Source organism: Nicotiana sylvestris, chromosome 8 (genome assembly GCF_000393655.2).
Source record: "Nicotiana sylvestris chromosome 8, ASM39365v2, whole genome shotgun sequence".
Lineage (NCBI taxonomy): Eukaryota > Viridiplantae > Streptophyta > Magnoliopsida > Solanales > Solanaceae > Nicotiana > Nicotiana sylvestris.
In genome coordinates, this window is record NC_091064.1 from 118,026,541 (window position 1) to 118,053,580 (window position 27,040).

The following is a 27,040-nucleotide window of genomic DNA, read 5'->3' on the forward strand; positions in this document are numbered from 1 at the left end:
TTTAGTTCAAATTTCGTTTTATAGTTTTTGGTATAGTAACACAACAACTTAAACTTAACTTCCACTTAAATTAAAATAAAATTTAGTACAACAAACAAGGAAAACATTACTACAACACAAACACAAACATAACAGGCCAACATAATAAAAATACATGACATATGAAAATGACACTAAACACATACACGTCAATGCTCCATCCTCAGTTGTCATTTATTCTTCGCTCCAACCACTTAAATCGTTCTTCCATTTGTTCTTTTTCTTCTTCTAACTCTTTCACTCTCGCCTTCACCTCCGCAAGTTCCCGTTTATATTTTTCGTTGCGTTCCTTGTGTGCTTCACAATTCCATTCAGCTCTCCATTTTTTATCTTCCACCTCCTTTAGTTTCTCCCTCATATCTGTAATAATTCTATCTGCCTCCTTTTGTATTCTATGCTGGTATAACAACATATTATGAAATTCCTGTAATCTATCCCTGTAGCTTTCCTGATAACATGGTTCCTCAGCCCATTCATCAAATTCACAAGTAGGTTCGTCGGGTTGCTTGTACAACTTGTTCATACAGCACCAATAGCGGCGTCCAACGTTAGCACCTTCCCACCCACAATCCATCATGCATGGTTTTCCACATAAGCAAATTGGTGGACGACCAGGTTGAGCCATTTGTGAACTATTTGCTTATAATAAAAACCTTACTTACTTTTAATGAAATATTTCTTGGGGGAAATTTTTAACACACAAACTAACTACAATGACCCCATTATTTATAGGCTAAACAATACACATATAACGCCATATCTAATGGCGCTATATTAGATAGCGCCATATCTAATGGCGCTATATTAGATAGAGCCATATCTAATGGCGCCATATCATGATGTTGACGAGACGACTTTATGTCAGCCGGTCACACATATCTAATGGCGCCATATCATGATGTTTTCAGCTTTTTCAGTTCGACAAAACAAGACACACATAGCGCCATATGTATAATTTGTGTATTAAATATCGTGATAGCGACAAGACAACACACATAATAAATATACCGATAATTATATTAAATTATTATTTAAATAGCTAAAAAGGGAAAGTACAAATCATAATTAACAAACAAGAAAATATTATTTCATAAATACTTAAATCGTATACATAACAACTAATTATTACAACATGAACTCATGGGTAGTTAGGTACAATAGAAGAACACCCGCCCTGAGCTTGATTATTGTTGCCACCCAAAGGACATTTTCTACGGTCGTGGCCTGTTTGCGAGCATATACCACATTTGCGTGCATATACGATATCACTAACATCCATTTGGTTCCGTATACACATTCTCTTCTACACCTGTCTTTTACGCAAATAGGACTTGTTGCACACCATTTTAAATGGTTCTGGGGGCCAGTAATGCTCAGAACCCACTGGTTGCAGCTGACCACTATATGTGTTTACGTATTTGGAAACACTATATTGTTGATCAATATAGTTGGTCTCCGCATAACCAACACGTTGAAAACACTTGATGGCATGTGAACAAGGCATGTGGTAGATTGACCATTTCCCACATGAGCATAACCTTGTGGATTCATTTACAGTATGTACATTATTACCCCGATTATTATGGATAGCGGTGCGAACTTCAAAAATACCTCGTTCGTTATCATATTGCAAAAAGGAATGCCAATGTGCTCGCCGTCTGTATTTCTCTAATCTCTTCATAGGCACTGGCATAAATTCAACACCCCTTTCCATCAATTCCGTTGCAGCTGCAGACCGTTGTACAAACCTCTCCGCCATCTGCTTGAACGACATACGCACCATGGCTGTGACGGGCAATCCTCTTGCCGACTTTAATAACCCGTTGAAGGATTCTGACACGTTTGTAGTAAGAATTCCCCAGCGTCTGCCACCATCTGCATGCAACGTCCACTTTTCAGGATCATGTCGCATTAACCAACGATATGCTGCATCGTCTTCTTGCCTGATAGAATCCATATGCCTCCGGAATTTATGTTGTTGGTGGTCTGTTGCTGCCATCCACATCAAATCATGTAGATCTTTTTTGGGATGTGCCTTCTTGAAATTGGCCTTAAAGTGCCTCACACAGTAACGGTGGTATGCATAAGGTTCTTGCCAGGCAGGAAGGTTCTCCACAGAACTTAATATACCCCCGTGCCGATCAGATATTAGACAAATACCTGAACGATGTTTGACAACGTGCTCTTTCAAGTGGTTCAAAAACATTGTCCACGTCTCTGTGCTTTCATTTGCACAAATAGCAAAGGCTAGAGGAAATATCTGTCCATTTGCATCCACAGCCACGACTATCAATAGCTTGATATCGTACTTTCCATAGACATGAGTTCCGTCTATGGATATTACGGGCCGGCAATACGGAAAACCATCAATTGCTGGCTTAAACGCCCAAAACACGTAATTGAATATATATTCTGGTTTACCCGGACTCCGCTCAAGCTTCCATTCAATAACTGTTCCGGGGTTAAAGTGCTGCAGTGCAGCCATGTAGCTAGGCAGATCTGCAAATGACTTATCCCAGTTACCATAGACTATTTCAAACGCTCTTTTGCGCCCAAGATATGCCTTTCTTTTAGTAATTGTGTGGCCATATTCCTGGTAGACTGCTGTAATGCACTCTTTGATTTTATACCTTATGGACGCTTCGATGTGCGGAATAAGTACAAGAGATATCAAGTCAATATCCAAGTTGAAGTGATTCCCGTTGAAAGTGTCCATTTCGCATGTGTGGGTGGGAATGTATTTACCCACTTTCCACATACCTGTTTTCTTCTTCGACGCACGCAACATCCAATTACATGGCCAAAACCACCTGCGGCAAATAGCCTTGTATACCGTCGGACTTGACTCCGATACCTGCATCTCACGACACTCTTTAACATTGTGCATTTTACAAGCCCTGCTTACGCGTGCTTTATCAGGAAAAAGCATCCCCTTTGCAAGCACCGTTGGTCTAGACTCATCCCACATTGCTGTCCGGATTTCATCAAAATCCCGTGTGAGAGCTTCCACATCCGGCACGGCTGGCAAGTTATCAATATAAGGAATATCCCTTGAATGAAACGGCACTTCAGACTCGTTCACTTTTCGTCTATGGGGGCTCTCTTCAAATCCGGTCCTTCCTCCTCGTCCTCTTCATCACCATCCTCACGAGCAAATGGTGTCTCGTCTCCCGATTCATCAGCATTGTTATCGTAATCGCTGTTCTCTTCCTCACTCTGTTCATCTGCCAGATCCTGATGTAATACGTCGTTTTCGGGCAATTGAGTGAGTACGGGTAGTTCAACTTGCTCGTTTTCACTGCACATTTCAACAAAAATATAAGCTGCTAAATTAATAAATGCTTTATATATGGTTGTAGTTTTTCACTTACAAGTTGTAATGTGATGACATTCCATGATGGACGTTTTCAGTTTGGTGATGACTACCGGATGGGTCACTTGTAAAATTCATATCCGGCCGGTACCCCCTATTAAATAAATGAGCGTTAAAATTTATTCAATACGCAAAAATATACATATTAACACAAATGAAAATTGAAGTTTACCACTCTTCTTGTGAATTATGGAAAGCAGTGTATAAATTATTTTCTCGATGCTCATTCGCCGACGGTGATAAATTTAAATCAAGAAAAATTCTTTCATCTGGAATATGTCCGGCAAAAACTGATCCAGAATAACCACCCGATGACTAGGGGTTATCTCTACTACGCACAACCTTATTTTTTGGAACGTCTTCGACCTTCACGTACATCTCCAACATTGTGATTACAAGAAATTCCAGGCATTCGTCCGGAGTCCTCAAGAAATCACTCAAAGTGTCATCATCGTCGATGTTAAACTCTGAGTAAAAAGCAACCCCTTGCGGCGTAACGGAATACAGATATCTTCCGGTTACTTTGAGTATCACTGAACGTTTTCTCACACTCATTTTTTTGCATAACAACGATATCAATGTTTCGTACTCAATTGAAAGTGGCAATTTAACATTACACTTAGCAGGTAAACTGTAGCCCACAGAGTTATTCTCCATCACAACCTCACCCCCCCAATATAATGATACTCTTATTCTACGTTCTTCAGACATAATGAAAAAATGCTGGAGAATTTAACAACAATAGAAACCAACAAGAGTTAAAAAAAATTTTGAATGAAGTTGGGGCGATTCTACGATGTTTATATAGAAAATGGCTAGCCGGGTAATTTTTTTTTTTGTATATAGCGCCACAAAAAGTGGCTTTATACACATTTAAATTATTGAACCCAGACATTATTGGTGGGGTCAGGGTATAAGGCATATAGCGCCACTATTAATGGCGCTATGTAAGTTTGTCAGTATAACGCCACTAATAGTGGCGCTATATAGTAACGGTACAGTTAACATTACTGTATAGCGCCACTATTAGTGGCGTTATATATACTTTGGTAACTTTTTTTTTTACACTTATTTTAGTATTTTTAGTAAAAAATAACAATATTTTGGTTCCGCACTCCCAAAAAATATCTGATTCGGCGGACTTGAATCCATTGGATAAAGCCGATGATGTTGCTGCATATTAAATGAAAGATGGTTGTGATTTGAATTACGTAATTCATGCAACGTTACATATTAACTGAATTGGGATTGTTTGAAGTGTACCTGGGAGAGCTAACATATTTTGGAGTCTTTTAAAACTGGAAAATCATGCAATAGCTTTTATATATTGCGTGATTAGTCACAGAACAATAAATTTGAAATTTAAAGTTCAATGACTTTAACATTTCATGTGATCAAATGTACAAACACAAATATTTCAAGCCTAGCCTTCAAAAGTTTAAAGACTTTGACAAGTCTTGAAGTAGGGGCATTTGTAGGCTTATAAATTTTATTAAAACTAAATCCATAAAATAATTTGGATTATATTTAAAATTCAAGATATATTGGTCCAAATAAATATATGTGCTAATATAATTGAATTAATTACATAAGTCCAATATATATGGATTAAATAAATAAGTCTTAATCTATTGGGCTAAAGTGATGAGCCCACTTATTAGGCCCAAAATGTCATCTTCCTAGAAGCCCAGTTTGTGTCAAATGACGTGGCGTGCCAAGTCAAACGGAAGAGCCAATAGGATCATGCCACGTGTCAAAATGACAAGGCATGCCAAGTCACACTAAAAGGCCAATGAAATCGTGCCACGTGTGCAAGTGACATGTTCTGGCCAATCAAATGCAGTCATGTCACACTTCGATTTGATTGGTTGGAAAGAGTTTGTTCTTATCATGACTCCTCCCTTCCACAACTATAAATAGAGGTCTTCATAACTCAGAAAGACACCAGAAATTATAACAAGAAGCAAGAAAGAGCTCGTGGATCAAACGCTGCAAATTCCTCCCCAAGTTTCAGGCTTCAAGTTCAAGTTCAAGAACAAAGAACAAATCAAGTTCAAGTTCAAACAATCAAGCTCAAGCTCAAGCTCAAAAACAAGATCATCGTTCGAGGAAACAAATATATATTCAAGATCAAGCTCAAAGATCCTTGAATTTATTTACTATTGAAAGAAAGAATCAGAGGATTCATAGAGATTGTAACACTCAAATATTCGAAATAAAATACTACGATTGTTGCGATATTTTCTGGTCTTTGATTTTATTTTCTCGAACCAAATTTATTGTCTACAATATGTTTATCGTGATGGTCAGAAATCTGGCCAACTCACAAATACTGACCGATAACTAATTTTTTTTAGAATTCTTCAAAATTGTAGGGCCGTATTATTTTCCTAGAACTTTTTTTAACAGGTCAAACAATAAACAGCGATTTTAAAAAGTTCAGCTAATTTCTTGATTATAATGTATGTAAATATTGTAAATACCTCCGTGGTCAGAAAAATCTTTCAATCAATTTTTTATGGTAGAAAGATCTGCATTCCTTATTAAAGATAGTGAGAAAGTCCCAACGACCACGTCAGTCATGCGTGGCACCAAATCAGTACCTAGTCGACTATCGTACCCAGAATCATTCCTTGGTTTCTCCTTCCTTTTCAGAGCAAAACAAAAGCATGGAAATAAATAAGGAGGGGGAATATTTAATTAAGCAGTAGATTTTTTTTTTTTTAGCTTTTTTTATACATAAAGCCAATATTCACATCATTATCATTATCATGATAGCATGAGAGCTCCATCATTATACATATATGTTGTATACATGCATAGGGTATAGGGTGGGCTGCTGTGGCTGCAGCTGCATTTGTGAAAGGGGAAACGTCAGACAAATAATACACTACTTTTTATAGAGTTTGGTATATGGGCTATTGATTTTCCTTTTCCTCTGCTTTCACAGGTTATGCCGTTTCAGCCCCAGGTAAAAAAAATTATTTTTTCGTGTTTTTCTTTATTTTTATGTGATTTTGGTATCTGGGTATGGATTTTCTTGTTGTATTTCGATGGAGAATTGAGTTCCTGATCAGATTTGATAAGAAATTGTTTTCTTAATGAGGCTGTAAAGTTTAAAGTTTGATTCTTTTTAGCTTTGGGATTATGATATTGTTCTTTTGGGTATGAGTTGTAATCCAAATTTTGGGATTTATTCTTGTTTTGTTGTATGCCTATTGTGTTGGAATCTTTATGTTTATTGGAACTATTGCTAAAACTATTCTTATAAGGTTTTGGTTATTCTTGGTAAATTTTATGGAAGGTTAGATATAATTGTTTTTTGTGTGGCTATTCTGTGATGAACCTATGGAATCATGGTGGTGACTTAGGCTTTGGGGTGTGAAGTTGAGTTCTGGTGTTTTTAGGATAAATGTATCTTATTGAAGTTAATGGTTCTGTTGAGGCTTGGAAAAGCTAGTACTCTGTTCTGAAGAACCTTGATTGTACTTCTACTGCTGTATTGTTTTTTCTGAGGTTCTAACTAAGGGTACAATTAAGTTCTTTGAATTTCGCTATTGTTTAAATGAGTAATATTTTAATTGTAACTAAGATTGTATCTTTTTACTCATATGATCTTGTACCACAATGCAATGAGAGGATTATATGTGCTTTTAGTGATTGTTCATTGAACATAATGTGCTTTGAGGCTTTGAGCTACAAATATGACATAAGTTTGCTGTATAATTCTCAATCCAACTATTTAGTGTTTGTTCTTACTGCTTGATTGCAAGATGACATTTGTGATAGTCACAAATACTATTTTGAAGGCTGGTATATAAATAGATTTATAGGAAGGTTTTACCTGCAACTGCCTAATTATATCTTAATCTTGAACAACAATGATTGAGCTGATCTTAATGCCACTAATCCTGTTTAGTGCTTATCTAGGTGAGGATGTTGACTGGGATCCTTGATTAGAATGCTTGCAAGTTAATGTAATTTCATTGCTTAAGTCTTAACTTGTTAAATTGTAGCTCTGCCATTGTCTATCTCAAGCTTAGTTGGCTTCTCTGGGTATTTTTCTTTTGTTTAGTATTGTGCTGTGACATACTAACTCGTCTTCCCTGGTTGTTTTTTTCAGGATCCAGTAAACTTCAATTCCAAGAGAATAGTATTGTTTAGGACATGGAGCAAGTGTGCCTTTTCTCTGAATGCTTTGGGTATCGAGCTTTTTCATTTCAGGAAGTTCTTGATTGGCGATTCCTCATCCGTAGAAATTTCCTTCTTGTTTCCTTTGTCAATTGCACATAGTGAACAGCTCCTCTTGACTGTTCAGTACAGGAGGCAATTTGCAATTTCCATATAAGCTAGTGTGTTGGATGTTTAATGCAATTCCTCTAGTAAGCAGCACACCGTATGATGTCAGTTGTGACTGTACTGTTAACTACCTCGTGCAAATTTGTTTTTTCTAGCGCATTGCCGATACGACACCCATTCAAGACCCTTTGGAAACCATCCTCTGAGGTATTGCTGTGGGTTGAATGTTACTTTGTTATAGTGCTCATAATTTCTAATAGCCTTACATCATTTTTGCTGTCTCTGTCCATTACAGCGCTAAATCAGCAGATGCATGTATGCATAGTTGGAGTTAGTTAGCTTTTTGTACACTTGCTTCGGGTTTGGTAGTTTCTAGAGACCTGTCTTCACGATTCAGTTGACTGAAGACTTGGTATCAGGCTAAAGTGTATTGGAGGCAAGGAGCTAATGTGCTGTTGAGAAAGAAGTTTCAATCATCTCTTGAGCGTGTGATCGGCCTGTTGAATTTAGCTGTTTGAGTCTCGGTTAGCTTTGAAGTGGTATCAAGATGCATTGCAGCACTTGTCTTTGCTTGCTTTCTCTCCCCTGTTACGGTTTTGGATCTTTTAATGCCTTATATCTTACAAATAAGGCTGTGAAGCCCATTCGTCCTATCATTGCTGGTTCTACCCTCATCAGTTTTTCAGAAGGAAACTAAGGGGGATTTTGCTGAATCAGTCAGGCCACTAGTTCCTTTTAGTATTTTCTTTTCCAGTCATTCCGAGACCGAAAAAATTTCACTTAGTTTATGTGCTTGTTATCTCTCCGCCTTCAATAAATAAAGTGTCTTACGTGCTATTGAAGCTGCAAAAATGGAAAGGTGCTGGTCTCGTTCCCCTTATTGTTATTGATTTCTTTTTTCTGTATGCTCGTCTAATTCGTCTTAATGGTGCAGGTACAAGATAATTAACGAAGTTGGTAATGGCACATTTGGAAATGTTTGGCGTGCACTTAATAAACAGACTGGTGAAGTGGTAGGTGTAGATGTGCAAGGATCAACAAAGAACCTACTGATGTTGCTGTACTTTTGAAGTCCTTTTAATTCTATTCATTTGTCTAACACAGGTTGCAATAAAAAAGATGAAGAAGAAGTACTATTCATGGGAAGAATGCATAAACTTGAGAGAGGTCAAGGTTAGATGATTTCCTTCCTTTGGGCCATATTTGGTCTTTCCTTTGCTGAGGGTTCAATAGCCATAAATCCTTTTGCAGTCTTTGAGAAAAATGAACCATCCAAATATTGTGAAGCTCAAGGAAGTGGTTAGGGAGAATGACATTTTGTACTTTGTGTTTGAATACATGGTATGTGATGGTTTCCCTTTCCCTTTGTGACCAGTCAATTAATTGAGTATCTAATTCTGTATGAGTTTTTGTAGGAGTGCAATTTATATCAGCTTATGAAGGACAGAGCAAAGCTTTTCTCAGAATCCGAAGTAAGAAATTGGTGCTTCCAAGTATTTCAGGGTCTTGCTTATATTCATCGACGAGGATATTTTCATCGTGACCTTAAGCCAGGTGTTTTACTTTCCCATTTTTTTGTCTGTAAATGCTCTGGGTGATGGTGAAGAGTTGACTTAACTGAAACTATCTTAGTGAATGACATGAGCTGTACTCTCTCTTGTTTTCCTTTAAGCGTCCTTGATCATGAAGATCTTGTATATGTATGGTGATGCAGTGACCCTGCTCCCTTCCTTTTTTTCTTTTTATTTTTTTTCTCATTATATCTTTAGTGATGCATTCACCATGTCTCTTGGAAAAATAAAAATACATATTAGTGTTTGTTACGAGATTTTAGTATTAAGGCACCAAGGAAAATTGGAAGAGCTAATACAATATTTTTGTGATATATGTGCATGCAATCATGAAAATCTGCATATTATAGCAGTTGAATATGTCTTTTTATGTTTATGGAGTTTATGACATCATAGTCCAATTGGACCAATTCCATTGTGATCTAACCCATTTTTACATATGATACTGATGGTTGTCCAGAGAACTTGTTGGCTTCGCAAGATATAATTAAAATTGCTGATTTTGGTCTTGCTCGGGAAATCAACTCTCAGCCTCCATTTACGGAATATGTATCAACACGTTGGTCAGTATGCCTGGTCTTCTGTACCTTCATTGGTCTAAAACGTTAGTTTTTTTCTTCTGATCTCTGTCATGTGAGACTGCAGGTATCGTGCTCCTGAAATTCTTCTCCAGTCACCAATCTATGGTCCTGCTGTTGGTAAGTAATACATACTATACAATATCCGTTTCAGCTATTTCTTTCTGGATGTATATTGATCGTCTTTCAACACTGCAGATATGTGGGCAATGGGTGCTATAATGGCTGAGTTGTTTAGTCTTCGTCCTCTATTTCCGGGTTCAAGGTATGCATCTGTGGTTATAATATTGATTTCTTTGTGACTTGCATAAAAATGTATATAGAAGAGAGGAGGGATTGGTGGATTGGAGACTGTCATTTGCAAATCATTGCCTTTCTGTGACTGTCTGCTGTACGCTCATCTTCTTTGGGTGCAGTGAAGCAGATGAGATATACAAAATATGCAGTGTTATAGGGACTCCATCCAAGAGGGAATGGGCGCAGGGACTTCAACTTGCTAGTGCTATCAACTACCAATTTCCACAGGTCCACGTTGCTCTCCCTTGCTATGAAGATATCTACTGTTTCTGGATTCTTTTAATGAATTATTGATTGATTCTTAGAGGATTTTCATATTAGCTGAGCTCCCCCCTCCCTCATCCTTTTGCCTTTGAATTCCAGTGTATCTTTTAAATCATTGTAGAGAGGGTCTTTTTAATCTTTTCCATTGAAAGAAACTATAACTATTCCTTGGCTCAACATAAAAAATGCTGTTGTTAGATTAACTAACGAATCCATCTCATTTGACATCTGATTTTGGGTTGACACCTGCTTCCTTGTTTTATCTGGCAGATTGCTGGTGTAGATCTTGCCTTGCTAATTCCATCTGCCAGTGAGGATGCTGTTAGTCTAATCACGGTAAGAAGGGTTTAAAAGCATTTATATCACTATTCTGAATTGATCGCTACATGGTCATATATGGACAAGAGCTCCTTTGTTTCTGAAGAAACAGAATGGTGTATCTGATAGGTTGGGTTTTTATCTTATTTGTATTCTGCTGCAGTCTCTTTGTTCATGGGATCCTTGTAAGAGGCCGCCAGCCGTCGATGCTCTTCAACATCCTTTCTTCCAGGTGGCAAATTCCTCAACTTTTTTTAACCTAATGTACATAAGTTGGTGTTTTGTGTCTCTATTAAACTATATAATATCATTTATGATGCGACAGAGTTGTTTTTATGTACCTCCATCACTACGCACCAAGACTGCTGTTGCTAAGACTCCTCCGGGTTTGTGCTGTCTTTAGTATTGACTTGAAAGAAACTTGGGTTTTATGCTGCTTTATGATGAACCTAATAGGACTTTTGGTTGCTGTAGCTGTCATGAGGGGTGCATTGGAGCAAAAGTACGACAAGTGGTCGTTTGGGTCGTCACCCAACCCCAAGCCCAGTAGCAACTTCTCCACCGTTAAGTCACAGGTGCCTGTTAACACAGGTAACATATAAGAATCTGAAGGATTTTACAGGGGTCCAACTAAGCAGAGGGGCTATCTTTGCACAAAATTTTTAATATTTTTCTTTCCTAAATTTAATTGTGAAAGAACCATCTTTTTTGCTATACACAAATTTTTTATTCATTCTGATACTTATACAATTGTAATTTCACACAGTGACTCATGTAACAGGCGTACAAAGGAGGTTGGATATGAATTATCAGGTATAGTTGCCTTGTAAACAACCTTTAGTTACTGTTTACATCTGCCAGATGAATGCTGTGCATGGACATAGGTATTCTACTTGAATCTAATCTATGCAACTAATGTTCAGGAACCAATGAGGAATGATAAATCCCTGAAAGACTCTGTTAATCAACAACCAAAATACCGACCTCCTGTAAGGAATGTCCCAAGTAAGTTCTATTCAACTTAATATTTTTTCACATGTCTCTTGGCTAGAACTCCCACCCTCTTCTAATTGTGGAACAAAATACTTTGGTTTTACTTGTACAATTGTGTCCCTCCCTAAAGCTTTTTATTTTTATTTTTTTTGGCTTGGCAGTGGTTGGTTCTGGAGTGACAACTCGTGCCATTTCGGATGCAGCTGAGAAGCTGGCGAACGTGAGCATTGGCTCTGGTAGAGGACCTACAAAGCAGCCAGTATTTAAGCCAATGAAGGCAGGAGGGTGGCATGGGCATCAGGACTTGTTCCATGGACGGTCTCAAGAGTTTCTTCCTGGAAGAAGCTATTCAAGGAAAGTTGCTGGATGAAGAATGTTATAAGCTTGAGTGTCGTATTCTGTTCAAGTGTTATTTAGCGATAGTAGTCTTTATGTACATGGCTCAGTTTGATGTTACTTTGGTGAGCCAGCAGTCTAGTGCTTTGCAAGTTTGTTTCATTTTGGAGATACTGTCACATCTACGTTCAAGATGTTGAATAAATGTGTTTGCTTGTTTTGGTGATACTATCATTTCTACATTCAAGTATTATTGAATAAATGTTTATGCGTATGAGATACTGATAGTGTAAAAGATTCTTGCTATCTGTGTATTTTATGTAATTTAAAATCTTGTAGCTGTTGTGCATAATGTAAAGTTAAAGTCGAACAAAGCACTTCCCAGAAACAAGTTTGATTAAACAATATTACTAGTCACAAAATACGTGGTAATTTTAATTTGGTTTCCTAACTTTTTCATTAAGCCAAGCTAAAGATCAAACCAGAAGCATAAAAATGTAAAAGAAGCCAAAAGAATGAAACAATTAACAAAACGAAAACGTAGCTTACTAATAAAAACAAGACACTATGATCATCATCATTCATTATCCACTTGATGATCATGCCTACTTCGAACGCGGAAGCAAAATCTTGAATTGTTTCGATCCCAACGAAGCGCAATCACATCATCTTCTTTTAAATTCCTTCTCTTGACAAAGTAGGGGGTCCAGCTTTTGATGAGTTGAAAACTATCGGTTGCCCATTTCTTCAGCGTCAAAGAATACTCTGATTGTGTATCCAAATCCCAGACATTAACATCAGTTCCACATAACTTTTGGCAATCTGTAGCCTTTTGTTCATCCAAATAAGGTATAACGTAAGTCGTCACCTCTTGTCTCGGCAACAAAAGCCTTGAAGATCCATTCACATCACTCTTTGTCAACTTCTTAATTATCCAGTGCTCTTCCTCTACCGCCGCTGCTGCCGCAGGGGCCACCGGCCGTAAAAGTAAACGCCGTTTCTTGATAGGAACAAGTTTCCGATCTTCTCCTTTTCTTTTTAAAACAGGACCGATATTAGGTTGATGGAACAACCTTTTGGAGGCACAAGAATCTTGATTAATGATATTCGGGGAATTAGAATTGGAGGGCAGCGTCGAGGTTTCGGGTATTGTACCTGGTACAGAAAGACAGAGATCAGTTGAAGGCAGCGGCGATGATGTTGATGACGGAGGATAATTATTTACAAAGTGTTTCGAAGCAGTAGCTAGGTTTTCTGAAAATTCTGGAAAGAGAGACAATGTTCTGGGTTTAGAAGCAGCTTGGTTTTGTGGAAACAGAGACAAAGTGGGGAGTTTGGTGTCGTAGTGATTGTCGTCAAAGGTGGAGATGCATGAGAAATTACTAGCAGTAGTGGAATTTGTTGATGACGACTCATGAGGATAAGCATAATCAATTGGTTCTGCCTTTATAACACTGTTATCTGAAAATTGTGGAAACAGAGACAACGTTTTGATATCGTCCTGAATGGTGTTCATGGTCATGCACGAGAAAGTAGAATTGTAGGGAATGATAGCTTTGTTTTTATCATCACCCTCTTCCATGGCGCCGTAACAATAGCTGGTAATATGCAAAGCACAAAGCAGAATGAAGAATGGAGGCTCTGTCATTACCTTTTTATAGATTTTTATTATATTTCTCCCATAGAAACTCAAATTGGGATTAAGGTTTTCCCAGGTTTTTCTGTTTCATAGGCAATATCAGACTAACCCTTTTATTCCCAATCAGAATAGGAAATTGAAGGGACTCACCCCCATTTACCTTTCTTGATAACCTCTATTTTTGTGTTGTTATAATAATTTGAAATGCCGAGTGTTTAGTATATTGTGATCAAATTGTATAATAGGAATGTTTAGCTTCACTGAGAAATATGTAATAAATGCTGCTTCTATTATGGCGATATATATGAGAAAAATTAAACATATGAAATGCGTGTACAACTGTTACATATTTGCAATAAGATTATATTATAATTGAGAAATAAAATTGTGATAATGTCGGATGTTTCTAAATGCAATTTGATTTATAATTTGGGTATGTCTAATTATGAAAGTTACTAGCGGATAAATTTTTTTGATTTATAAAATCAGGAAAGTTTTAGACTACTAAAATTAGTGTTGTAAAACGCAAAGATGGTAACTTAATTAACTTTGTAATTTGAGAATTGAACATCCAAACATGATTTTAGTACTTTTCAATATGCTTAGTTTTCAACCTTATTTTAGTATTGTCAACGCATTCGCCATCTCTTGGCTAGGAACTGGGTGGTCTCTATTTGATCATATCTATGGGAGGCTAATTCAGTAGATGATGGTTTAGCCAAGAGCCTTGTTTGGAATGGCATGTACTTGTAGCTTCTTATATTTCTTCGCGTGTTCGGGAAAATATTGTTGAGGTTTCATTTTGTCGCTTGTTCTTTAGCTAGTTTTTGTTTGTTGATTTGTTTCTGTTTCGATAGAAAAAATATGCTTGCGAAATAATTAAACTAATATGCCTCCTAAAGTAATTTGATAATTATTGAACTTCTAAAATAATAATTATATTAATCATGTTACGACCCCAAAACCTAACACGTTGTGATGACGCCTATCGTGGTACTAGGCAAGCCAACATTTTTAAAATAATTTCAAAGTTTAACATAAATGAGTTAAGACATTTAAAATAACCGGAGTTTACATAGCAATGGGGTGAACCCCAAAACACAAGTGCGGAATACTAGCTCGACATCGGGGTGTCACTAAGTCATGAGCATCTAACAACCAGTCTAGAAACAAAGTCTACAACTGTCTGTGCCAAATGCCAATACAAGAGAGAAAAGATAATAAGAAAGGAGAGACAAGGACTGCGAACGCCGGCAGCTACCTCGTAAATCTCCGGTACTCGACCAAGCACGAGCTCAACAACCTCCGTGGCAAGACACACCTGGATCTGCACATAAAGTGCAGCGTGTAGCGTGAGTACAACCAACTCAGTAAGTAACAGAAACAAATAAGGAACTGAGAAGCAGTGACGAGCTATACAAGTACAGTTCAATTCAGTAAACTTCAGTAAAGAATAGACATGCTTTCAAATCCGGCAGTTTAAGTCAAATCAGTTTTATACAACTTCAAGTTCAAGTAAACCGGATACAAATATTCCAGAAATTTCACAACAATAACAGGCATCAACTAAGTACAACAACAAGTGAAAGCAAGTATAACCTCCCAAGGCAACAGTCACTCAACTCATCTCAACAGCTCAATCACTCAGCTCTCTGCCGTCAGTACTCACACTCAATAGGTACCTGCGCTCACTGGGGGTGTGCAGACTCCGGAGGGACTCCTACAACCCAAGTGCTATAATCCGCAGGAACAACCCACGTGTTGCACAGACAACTCACGTGCTATAACATCATATCAAGATCCGCACGAACAACTCATGTGCTACAGTATCAAATCGAGATTTGCACGGACAACTCACAGGTTACATTATCAATACCTCACTCTCAAGCCTCGGCCTCACTCAGTCATCAACCTTCCTAGTCTCTCGGGCTCTTAGAAATCATATAAATCAGCCCAAACAAAGATAATAATATGTATCAACAAGTAACAAGAAGAGATGGAGGTATCATAAGCAATTAAAGTCATGACTGAGTACAAGACAACAAATTGTAGCTAAATCAACTAGTGTATGACCTCTGCGGGTCCCAACAGTGATATCATATGGCCTAAGCATGATTTCTAGCATGAATTGCAGTCAAATCTCCATGAAACAGAGGGAACATGTAGTTAATAGTAAGCTGTCCATCTTTATAGTCTCACGAGACGGACCAAGTCATAATCCCTTCAGTGCACACCCACACACCCGTCACCTAGCATGTGCGTTACCTCCAAAATAGTCACATGATACCAAACTCCAGGTTTTCATACCCTCAAGACTAGATTTATAACTGTTACTTACCTCAGTCCGAGCAAAACTCTACTCCAAAATGCCCTTGCCTCGTGAGTCAGCCTCCGAATATCCTGAATCTAGCCACAAGCAGTACAATACAATTAATATAGGCTAAAAGGATCAATTCTACAATCAAACTACTAAATTAGACCCAAAAATCCGAAATTGGCTCAACTCGGCCCTGGGGCCTACGTCTCAAAATTCGACAAGTCACCAAACTCGAAAGCCCATTCACTCACGAGCCTAACCATACCAAGTTTACTCAAATTCGATAACAAAATCTCATTCAAAACATCAAAATCCTAATTCAAGAGTTCTTCCTCTTTTTCCCCAATTTCTCACCCCAAATCACAAACTAGATGATAAAATCAAAGATATAATGATGGGATTTAACCAAAACCAAGTAAGAAACACTTACCCCAATCAACTCCGTAAAAATCCCTTCAAGAATTGCCCAAATTCGTGATCTCTCGCTCAAAATATGAAAAATGGGCTCAAACCCTCGTTTTTAAAATTAATACTATCTGCCTAGATTTTCTTCTTCGCGAACACGACCGTCCTCTTGCGTTCGCGCAGACCAACTCAGACTGCCTCTCAGCTTTACTCTTCGCGAACGCGACCAATGCTTCACGAACGCGAAGCTTTGCAAACTCAGACCTTCGCAAACACGACCCTTACCTTGTGAATGCGTAGACCAAGAACCTGGGGATCCCCAGCTTCCTCACTCCTCTCCGTGAACGCGACACCACTTACGCGTTCGCGATGCACACACTACCATACATTCGCGTTCGCGTCTTCTCCTTCGCAAACACGTAGAACAAAAATCCCACTAGCTCAGAAACACTCTTCGCGAATGCGAGTCTCTTCTTGCGAACGCATAAGAGGACACCAGAAAAACATAACAGCAGATATCAGCTATCTCTCAAAGGCCAAAAATGATACGTTCATCACCCGAAACTCATCCGAGGCCCTCGTGACCTCAACCAAACATACCAACACGTCCTAAAACATTATACGAACTTAGTCGAATCCTCAAATCACCTCAAACAACATTAAAAACACGAATTGCACCCTGATTTAGGGCTGTGCATAATTTGGTAAATACCGAATTACCGTACCAAAATAAAAAATTTTGGTATTTGGTATTCGATATTTTGGTATTAGGTATGGTATTTGGTTTAAGTTTTAATTAGGTATGGTATTTGGTATTTTATTGTTACCGTACCGAAATATATATTATATAATACAATGCACATATTATTAATAATAACATAAATATAAAATCTAAAATTTTTCTTTCCTTTATTCTCTAAGTTGATCAATTAATTCTAAGCAAGTAACAAGACATTTCTAATGATCAAATTTATTCTTTTATGTACAGTTTTCTATCTCTAAGTTGATATTTGCTAGTTTTAAACAAAACTTTTGTCAACAAATGTTTAGTTTTGTACTTTTGAGTACTTTAATTTAGAATATTATAGTCTATGGTTAAATGCACTAGTTAGTATTCAAACCGAAGTTACCAAACCGAATAAACCGAAACCAAAAGGAGAAAAACCGAACCATACCGAATTTAATTAGGTACGATATTGGTATTGCATTTTAAGAAATCGAATATGAAAAATACCAAACTGAAATGTCTAAATACCGTATCTTACCGACCGACGAATACCCCTACCCGGATTCAAGCCTAATGAACTTTGAAATTTCCAAATTCTACAAACAATGCCAAAACCTATCAAATCACGTCCGATTAACCTCAAATTTTGCACACAAGTTATAAATGACACCACGAACCTACTCCAACTTCCAGAAATCAAATCCGACCCCGATATCAAAATTTCCAATGCGGGTCAAATTCGTCAAATTCCAACTTTTGCCAATTCAAGCCTAATTCTACTACGGACCTCCAAAACACAATTCGGACACACTCTTAAATCCAAAATCACCTAATGGAGCTAATAGAACCATCAAAATTCAAATCCTAGGTTGTTTACTCATAAGTAACATCCGGTCGATATTTCCAGCTTAAACTTCAAAATAAGAGACTAAGTGTCCTAATTCACTCCGAAATCACTCTGTACCCAAACCAACTAATCCAGAAAGCCATAATATAGCTGTAAAACATAAAAGAAGCAGAAAATAGGGAAAAAGGGCTATAACTCTCGAAACGACCGGCCGGGTCATTACATCTTCCCCCGCTTAAATAAAACGTTCGTCCTCGAACGGGTCTAGAAACATAACTGGAGTCTCAAATATGTGTGGATATCTGCTCCGCATCTCCCGCTCTGTCTCCCAAGTAGCCTCCTCCATGGGCTGACCTCTCCATTGCACTTTCAATGAAGCTATATCCTTAGACCTTAACTTTTGAACCTGCCGCCCCAAAATGGCCACCGGTTCCACATCATAAGTCAAATCACTATCCAACTGGACTGTGCTGAAATCCAAAACATGAGATGGGTCACCGACATACTTCCAAAGCATAGAAACATGAAATACTGGATGCACACTTGATAAGCTAGGTGGAAAAGTAAGCTCGTAGACCACCTCCCAATCCTCCGAAGCACCTCAAACGGCCTAATAAAACGAGGGCTCAACTTGACCTTCTTCCCAAATTGCATAACACCCTCTATGGGTGAAACCTTCAGCAGAACCTTCTCCCCAAACATGTAAGACACATCACGGACCTTCCTGTTAGCATAACTCTTCTATCTCAACTGCGCTGTGCGAAGCCGCTCCTAAATCAATTTCACCTTGTCCAATGCATCCTGAACCAAGTATGTACCCAAAAGCCTAACCTAACCCGGCTCAAACCATCCCACCGGAGATCTACACTGCCTCCCATACAAAGCCTCGTACGGAGCCATCTTAATGCTTGACTGATAACTTTTGTTGTAAGCAAACTCCACGAGTGGCAGAAACTAGTCCCATGAACCCCCGAAATCAATGACACAAGCATGTAACATGTCCTCTAATATCTGAATAATGGGTGAAATGATATTCTCAACTCAACCCGAGTTCCCAACTTTTGCTGCACGGCTCTCCAAAAATGCGATGTAAACTGCGTACCTCTATCTGAAATGATGGAAACTAGCACTCCATGAAGGCGAACAATCTGTCGGATGTAAATCTCAGCCAACCGCTCTGAAGAATAAGTAGTACCAACTGGAATGAAGTGCGCGGACTTGGTCAGCCAATCCACAATCACCCAAATAGCATCGAATTTCCTCGAAGTCGGTGGGAGCCTAACTACGAAATCCATAGTGATCCACTCCCACTTCCACTCTGAGATCTCTAACCTCTGAAGCAAGCCACCTGGTCTCTGATGCTTATACATGTACTGCTGACAGTTAAGCCACCGAGCTATAAACCCAACTATATCTTTCCTCATCCTTCTCCACTACTAGTGCTGTCTCAAATCCTGATACATCTTTGCGGCACCCGGATGGATAGAATACTGTGAGTTGTGGGCCTCCTCAAGAATTAACTCCTGTAGCCCATATACATTGGGCACACATATCCCGGCCTGCATCCTCAATATCCCATCATCACCAATAGTCACATCTCTGGCATTACCGTGCTGAGCCTTGTTCTTGAGGACAAGCAAATGAGGATCATCATATTGGCGCTCTCTGATGCGATCAAACAAAGAAGATCGAGAAACTACATAAGCTAGGACCTAACTGAGCTCTAAAATATCCAATCTCACGAACCGGTTGGCCAAGGCCTAAACATCAACTACAAGAGGTCTCTCACCAACAAGAAGAAATGCAAGACTGCCCATACTCACTGCCTTCCTACTCAAGGCATCGTCCACCACATTGGCCTTTCTCGGATGGTACAAAATGGTAATATCATAGTCCTTTAGCAACTCCAACCATCTCCGCTGACTCAGATTGAGATTCTTCTGCTTGAACAAGTGCTGGATGCTATGATGATCAGTAAATACCTCACAAGACACACCATAGAGATAGTGCCTCTAAATCTTTAACGTGTGAACAATGGCAGCCAACTCCAAATCATGAACGGGGTAGTTCTTCTCATAGGGATTCAACTGACGCGAAGCATAAGTAATCACTCTACCCTCCTACATCAAAACACACCTAATACCGATTCAACAAGCATCACAATATACTGTATAAGAACCAAAAGCAGATGGTAGAACTAGAACTTGAGCTGTGGTCAAGGCAATCTTGAGCTTCTGAAAGCTCGCCTCATACTCATCCAACCACCTGAAAGGAGCACCCTTTTGGGTCAATATGGTTAAGGGCGATGCAATAGATGAGAAACACTGCATGAATCGATGGTAATAACAGCCAAACAAAGAAAGCTCTGAATCTCTATAGCTGAGGTCGGTCTGGGCCAACTCTGAACCGCCTCTATCTTTTTCGGATCTACTTGAATACCCTCACTGGACACCACGTGTCCTAAGAACACCACTAAACTGAGCCAAAACTCACACTTGAAAAACTTGGCATAAAGATTCTCCTCCCTCAATCACTGCAATACAACCTTCAAATGCTAGGCATGCTCCTCCTGGCTATGAGAGTATACCGGGATATCATCAGTGAACACAATAATGAACGAGTCGAGATAAGGCCGGAATACGTTATTCATCAAATGCATGAATTCTACTGGGGCATTGGTTAGCCCAAAAGACAACACGAGGAACTCATAATGACCATAACAGGTCCTGCAAGCTGTCTTAAGAATGTTCAAATCCCGAATCTTCAGCTGGTGATACCCGGACCTCAGATCGATCTTGGAGAACACTCTCGCTCCCTAAAGCTAGTCAAATAGATCATCAATACGAGGCAAATGATACTTGTTATTGATTGTGATGTTGTTCAACTGCCTGTAATCAATGCATATTCTCATAGTGCCATCCTTCTTCTTCTTCATAAATAGAGTTGGTGCACCCTCAGGTGACACACTAGGCCGAATAAACCCCTTATCAAGGAGTTCCTGAAGCTGCTCCTTCAATTCCTTTAACTCTAATGACGACATACGATAAGGTGGAATAGAAATAGGCTGAGTGCCTAGCACTAAATCAATACCGAAGTCAATATCCCTGTCCAGTGGCATGCCCGATAGGTCTGCAGGAAACACATCCGAAAAATCTCACACCACCAGAACAGAATCAATAGTAGGGGTCTCTGTATTGACATCCCTCACAAAGGCCAAATAGGAAAGACAACCCTTCCCAACCATCCGCTGGACCTTCAAGTATGAAATCACTCTTTTAGGAACATAGTCTAAAGAATCTCGCCACTCAATACGTGGCAAATCCAGCATCGCTAACATCACAGTCTTAGCGTCCCAATCCAAAATAACATGAAATGGGGACAACCAATCCATACTCAATTTCACATCAAAATCAACCATACTAAGAAGCAACAGATCAACTCTAGTCTCTTATTCCCTGGTGGTCACTACACACGACTGATATACGTGGTCTATAACAATAGTACCTCCCACCGGCGTAGACAAATGAATAGATGAAACTAGAGACTCACAAGGCATGTCCAGATAATGAGCAAAATATGACGACACATATGAATAGGTGGAACCAGGGTTAAATAATACAGAAGCATCTCGATGACATATTGAGATAATACATGTGATTACTGTGTCTGAAGCAATGACATCTGGTCTAGCAGGGAATGTATAGAAACGGGCCTAACCACCACCTGATTGGCCTCCCTCCTAGGGTGTCCTCTAGCTGACTAGGCCCCACTCCGAGATGACTGAGCGGGTGGTGTAGCTGCTGGTACTGGTGCCATCAACTGAGAACTCTGTTGTGGAGTCCCGCTCAACAACCTAGGGTAATCTCTCTTGATATGGTCAAGATCCCCGCACTCGAAACAACCCCTCCTATGATGAAACTGCTGCTCTTGATACCCCGAGGAACTACCCGTAGAAACCTGAGAGGGCGAGGCATGGTGAGAACTCTGCATTGGTAGTGTATTGAATAAGGGCTAGCATAAGCGAGCAATGTGAGAACTGTGGCAGACTGATGCACCACGGTGAACTGGTCGAGTCGTCTGAGCATGCCTATAGGGACGACCCCTGCCGTGGTGGAACTGACCTCTAGAAGGAACACCACCAAAACTACCCGATCCACGAGGCCTCTTGGCCTCCCTCTCAACCCTCTTCTGGCGGCAGACAGACTCTATCTCCCAAGCAATGTCAACCGCTCCTTAAAAGTAGCACCAGTCACCTTCTCACTAGTCATAAGCACCAATCAGCATGATGGGCTAACTTAGAAAACCTCCTGATCCTCTCCTTGTCTGTGGGAACCAACCAAACAGCATGACGGGCTAACTTAAAAAACCTCATCTCGTACTGTGTCATAGTCATATCATCCTGACATAACTGCTCGAACTATCTGCGTAGCTCCTCTCTGCGAGACTGCGGCACATACTTCTCCAAGAAGAGAACGGAGAACTGCTGTCATGTAAGTGGCATTGCACCAACCGGCCTACGCCTCTCATAAGCCTCCCACCAAGTGAAGGCAGCTCCAGTGAACTGAAAAGTAGTGAACGAGACCCCACTGGTCTCTAGAATACTTGTTGTATGGAGGATCCTCTGATATGTGTCCAAGAAACCCTGGGCATCCTCTCCCTCTGCACTGCTGAAAGACGGAGGCTGTAGCCTCCCATACCTCTCCAATCTATGCTACTTATCATCAGGCATGACATGAACTACATAGTCCTGAGCAGCTGCAACCAGCTGGGCTGGTGGTCCCCTTGGTATCTGGAGTCCCTGCATCATCAACTTAGGTGTACGGACGCCGGGAGTTTGAGCATCTCCCTGGCCTAAGAGTGGCTGCTGCGGACGGAACAAAGACCACCCAAGCAAAACTGGTACATACGGTCAAGATTTGAGCCAAGGCCTCCTGAAGGCCTGGAATAACAATAGGCACGGCTGGTGCCTGAACCGATCCCGCTGGCGCATCCACAACTAGGACCTGATCCTTAACTGGGGAAACTGGTGGATCTACCGGCGCTGCCCTATCTAGTATGCAAGTTGAACCCCTGTCCCTACCACGACCTTTACTGTAACCTCGACCTCTCCCGACCCCGACTGGTGGCTGTCCGTCCTGCCTAGTAGCACGTGTTCTCACCATCTATGAGAGAATAGAATAACAGACGTTTAGTTACCAGAATCAAAAGATTCATACGATAGGAATTCAAGAATGTGAAGTTTTCAAAGGGTTCTGTAGCCTCTCGAATATAAGTAGAAACATCTCCGTACCGACCCGCAAGACTTTACTAAACCTGCTCATGACTCGTGAGACCTATCTAACCTAGATTCTGATACCAATTTGTCACGATCCCCAAACCTAACACGTCGTGATGGCGCCTATCATGGTACTAGGCAAGCAAAAAATTTCAAAATAATTTCAAAGTTTTAACATAAATGAGTTAAGACATTTAAAATAAATGGAGTTTACATACCAACGGGGTAAACCCCAAAACATAAGTGCGGAATACTAGCCCAACATCGGGGTGTTGTCGACGCCCCCTTTTTCTACGGGTCGAAATCAGGTATACGACATTGGGAGGACAACTCGATTCCCTTTCGAGAATTGGGTTTTGGAATTTTGAAGAGTCGCCACCTAATGATTATAGTGCATTAGGACACTTTAAGAAAGTTTTGAGTTGGAAAAAAACCAGAGTTCGGGTAAGGGCTAGAAATTATCTCGAGGGGAAGGTGTTAGGCACCCCTCAAGATCCACTAGTGTGGTCCCGGCCATGTTACAATTGTGACTTTACAAGTAAACAATTAAGGCTCAAATAAGGACTTGCATACAACATTGCAATTAGGTTGAAAACTTTTGAAGGTAAGTAGAGAGGACAGAAATTTATAAAAAAAAGATTTGAATAGTTTCACGAGAAGAGATGAAAGCAAATAAGGGGAGGGGGTCCTAGGTTTACGATTAATATGGATCACTTCAATGCAATACCCAGCAATCACTCCTAAAAAAAGAGGGGTCGCACGTGATATTAGCGCATCGGTCATCATCTCCATATCTACCCTTCCCACCCCGTTAAGGTATTAAAACGCGGAATAGTATCGTTACTTATTGCATGCTATTACCCGTCCCAATCCTATTAGTCCCGGAGGCATATGGGACTACTAATCCTAAAGGGTAGGGAGCTGGGGTTTTGCAGTTTTTTAAAAGGATAAAATTCTAAGGCGACATTCAAAACATATACAGCAAGTATTGGGAAAGCAAGTAAGCAGATATGGCTCAAATAAACCTCCTTAAATCAGAGAAAATCATATAGTTTAGCATGTCTTACATGTACTGATTAGGTCTGAATTAAACTTAAACATTAAGGCAGGCTGATTTATCGCATATTTTGAGATAAAAAGTACGAATTAGGCCTGCCTGCTGGTTGTAATTATCAAAGACTGATGCAATTATAGTTTTTACCCTAAAACTTGCCTAGGTGTTAAACGGAACCTATATGCATGATATCTATTAGTTTCAGAAATAAAGAAGTAAACTGATTGCAGTAAAAAGAATTGTCAATTATAGGGACATAAGATCTGCAGGTGTTAAACATTATTGCTACTGCTTTTAGGCTTATAAGCGAGTTGACGATCCAGGTTTGGTTGATAGCTCTTATAGGCATGCTTTCTAGGCATTGCTGATTTTAAGCGCTGTTATTTTCATGCAGAAATCCTATAGGCAGGTCATCTATATGCAGTTAGTTATTTAAATCTTATAAACAGGTTTGCCTAGTGACAGATGCATATTCAAAATGCAGGAAGTCCTATAGGCATATTATCTATATGATATGGAGAATTTCAGAAACGACTTATAGATATGGTATCTATATGAAGTGCAGAAAAACCTATGAACATGGTATCTACATGAAATGCAGAATTTTAGAAGTATAGGAATTCCCTATGAACATGGTATCTACATGAGATGCAGAATTTCAGAAGTATTGTAATTCCCTATGAACATGGTATCTACATGAGATGCAGAATTTTAGAAGTATAGTAATTCCCTATGAACATGGTACTACCCTTTTGCATGCAGGACTAACCCTCCCTTTTTCACTAACACCCCAGCAGTTTATTACAAGATTATTACAGACCAGAATGAATAAGAAAAAGATAAAAAATATATCAGAAATTAAAGATTCCAACCAAGGAGAGCCTAATTCAGACCCCAGGTCTGAAATATGAAATAAACCAACTTCCAAAGATCAGATTTCCAAAGCCTTTCTCTTATTTGGGATGTTTCAAAGTTCCAAGGAGCTTCAAGAACTCCATGCAATGCTTACACCCCCAAATATCATTGCAGAATCAGATTATAGTACAGTGTGGAAGGGCCAGCCCTCAAATGTCCAAGCTTAGAGGGAACTCAAAGTCCCAAGGCAAGGCTCATAGGAGGGGCAGAACTTAGAGGCTAGGAGTAAGTGCAAGTGCAATAGAGGGGAATTAGGGGAAGTCTAGAGTAAACTGGTGGTCATACCCAACAATAAGGAGTGTTGGCACACCCCAACCAGTCTACTAGGCCACATTTTGGGAGTTAAGATCCATTGAGGATCAGGTTCAGACCTGAGTAGAAATTTGGATACTGCCAGGCCATAAACCTTAATTCAAACACATAGAAGGGAGTAGGGGTATGTGGAATTCACAACAAACAGCAGATGCAAAGAGAGAGTAGCATAGTCAATACAGAACATGAACAGGAAAGTAGCCAAGAGTGTAGCAACTGTAAAGTAAACACATAGGGATGATGCTGGAATCAAAATTAGGACATACCAGTTTCAGGGAAACAAATAAGTGAATGCAGAAGTCTTGTAAGCCAAATTGCAAACAAGCAGTACAAAAGATCTCAAAAGAGAGTAGAGAATTGAAAGAGTATTGTAATTGAGTGTGTGTGTGTAAGAGTATGCAATTCAAAGTGTGTTCAAGTGTAGAAGGGTAGTCCCCTTTTATAGTGCAGAAAACAAGTAAGAAAAGGTAAGGAAATAGTTTGCAATAAATCACATAAAGTCTCCCTTTGGTTAAGGGATTCTGATTTCGAACGGGCATAAGACAATTAAGGAAAGAATTTGATTAAAACCTTTTCCAAAGTAACATAATAAGGGTAAATACACATGGTTTATTTAAGGAAAAAGTCCAATGGTACATGGTTTGTGAAAAATAAGGAAAGAGAATCAATCAAACAGCCAGTAAAATCAAAGCTGCAAGTTTTGTTCGAATGAACCAAGTCAGAAAAAGGGTAAAGAAAGGTTCAATTAGGGAAAATAAGTAACAATCAAGTAAACGCCATTAAAGGAATTCGGAATCAATTAGTAGTTGGCAAAACCTTTTGAAAGAAGAGTTCTTATATATAAAGCACACAAATATGTGAATCAAGAAGAGGCTGTCAAATTATTTAGAAGAGAGTTTAATCGAAGAGAAGTTCATAATCATAAGCAAAAAGATACAGGTTCAATTTGCAGACTCATATTGAGTCTGAGAGTTCAGGGTCCCAAAGTGTAGCCTTAACTCGAACACAAAAATCAAAATTCGTCAAAGGAAACCCCCCAAATCCTAGGGTTTCAAAATTGAATCAGACATGGAAGTGAGAAAGCAAGTCATTTGTTTTAGAGTCTCAACAAAATAGATATAATAGCATGTTTGAATGACAAAGGAAGAAAAATCATGAAGAACATATTTGAGAAAACTCGGAAGCTAAACAAGTTCAGAAGAAGGAGATAATACAAACATGAACACAAGTTGATAAAGCATGTAAGAACATGAACAGAGTCCAGTAAACAAGATCAAATAACTTAACAGTAAACACACATAGTAAAAGAGTAAAGAAAACTAAGCAGGGATTAACATGCATAGCAGAAAAGAAAAGGTAGAAGACAGTACATGCGTAATAAAGAGTATTCACACCAGCAGGGTATAGACAAACACACATAAAGAAAAGAAGAAGAAAAATCAGAAAGATTTTTCCCAAAAAATCCTTTCAGAAACCCTAAA

General features: G+C 39.3%; 1 protein-coding gene across 3 annotated transcripts; it reads left to right on the forward strand.

Annotated features, from left to right (window-relative positions):
• The first annotated feature begins 6,050 nt into the window (after positions 1-6,050).
• Positions 6,051-12,296, forward strand: LOC104212970 (cyclin-dependent kinase F-4-like). 3 transcript variants are annotated; one of them, XM_009762342.2, is made up of 18 exons: positions 6,051-6,383; positions 7,536-7,918; positions 8,007-8,570; positions 8,646-8,724; positions 8,816-8,884; positions 8,963-9,052; positions 9,127-9,265; positions 9,743-9,845; positions 9,928-9,980; positions 10,059-10,125; positions 10,277-10,385; positions 10,692-10,757; positions 10,903-10,971; positions 11,065-11,125; positions 11,214-11,330; positions 11,506-11,552; positions 11,663-11,744; positions 11,894-12,296. In XM_009762342.2, exons 3-18 carry the CDS (start codon positions 8,563-8,565, stop codon positions 12,100-12,102), a joined length of 1,368 nt encoding a protein of 455 aa, XP_009760644.1. In that variant the 5' UTR covers positions 6,051-6,383; positions 7,536-7,918; positions 8,007-8,562; the 3' UTR covers positions 12,103-12,296. The 3 variants fall into 3 exon arrangements, with proteins under 3 accessions (XP_009760644.1, XP_009760645.1, XP_009760646.1); XM_009762343.2 differs by having other exon boundaries at positions 11,521-11,552; XM_009762344.2 differs by lacking the exon at positions 8,963-9,052.
• Positions 12,297-27,040: the final 14,744 nt, after the last annotated feature.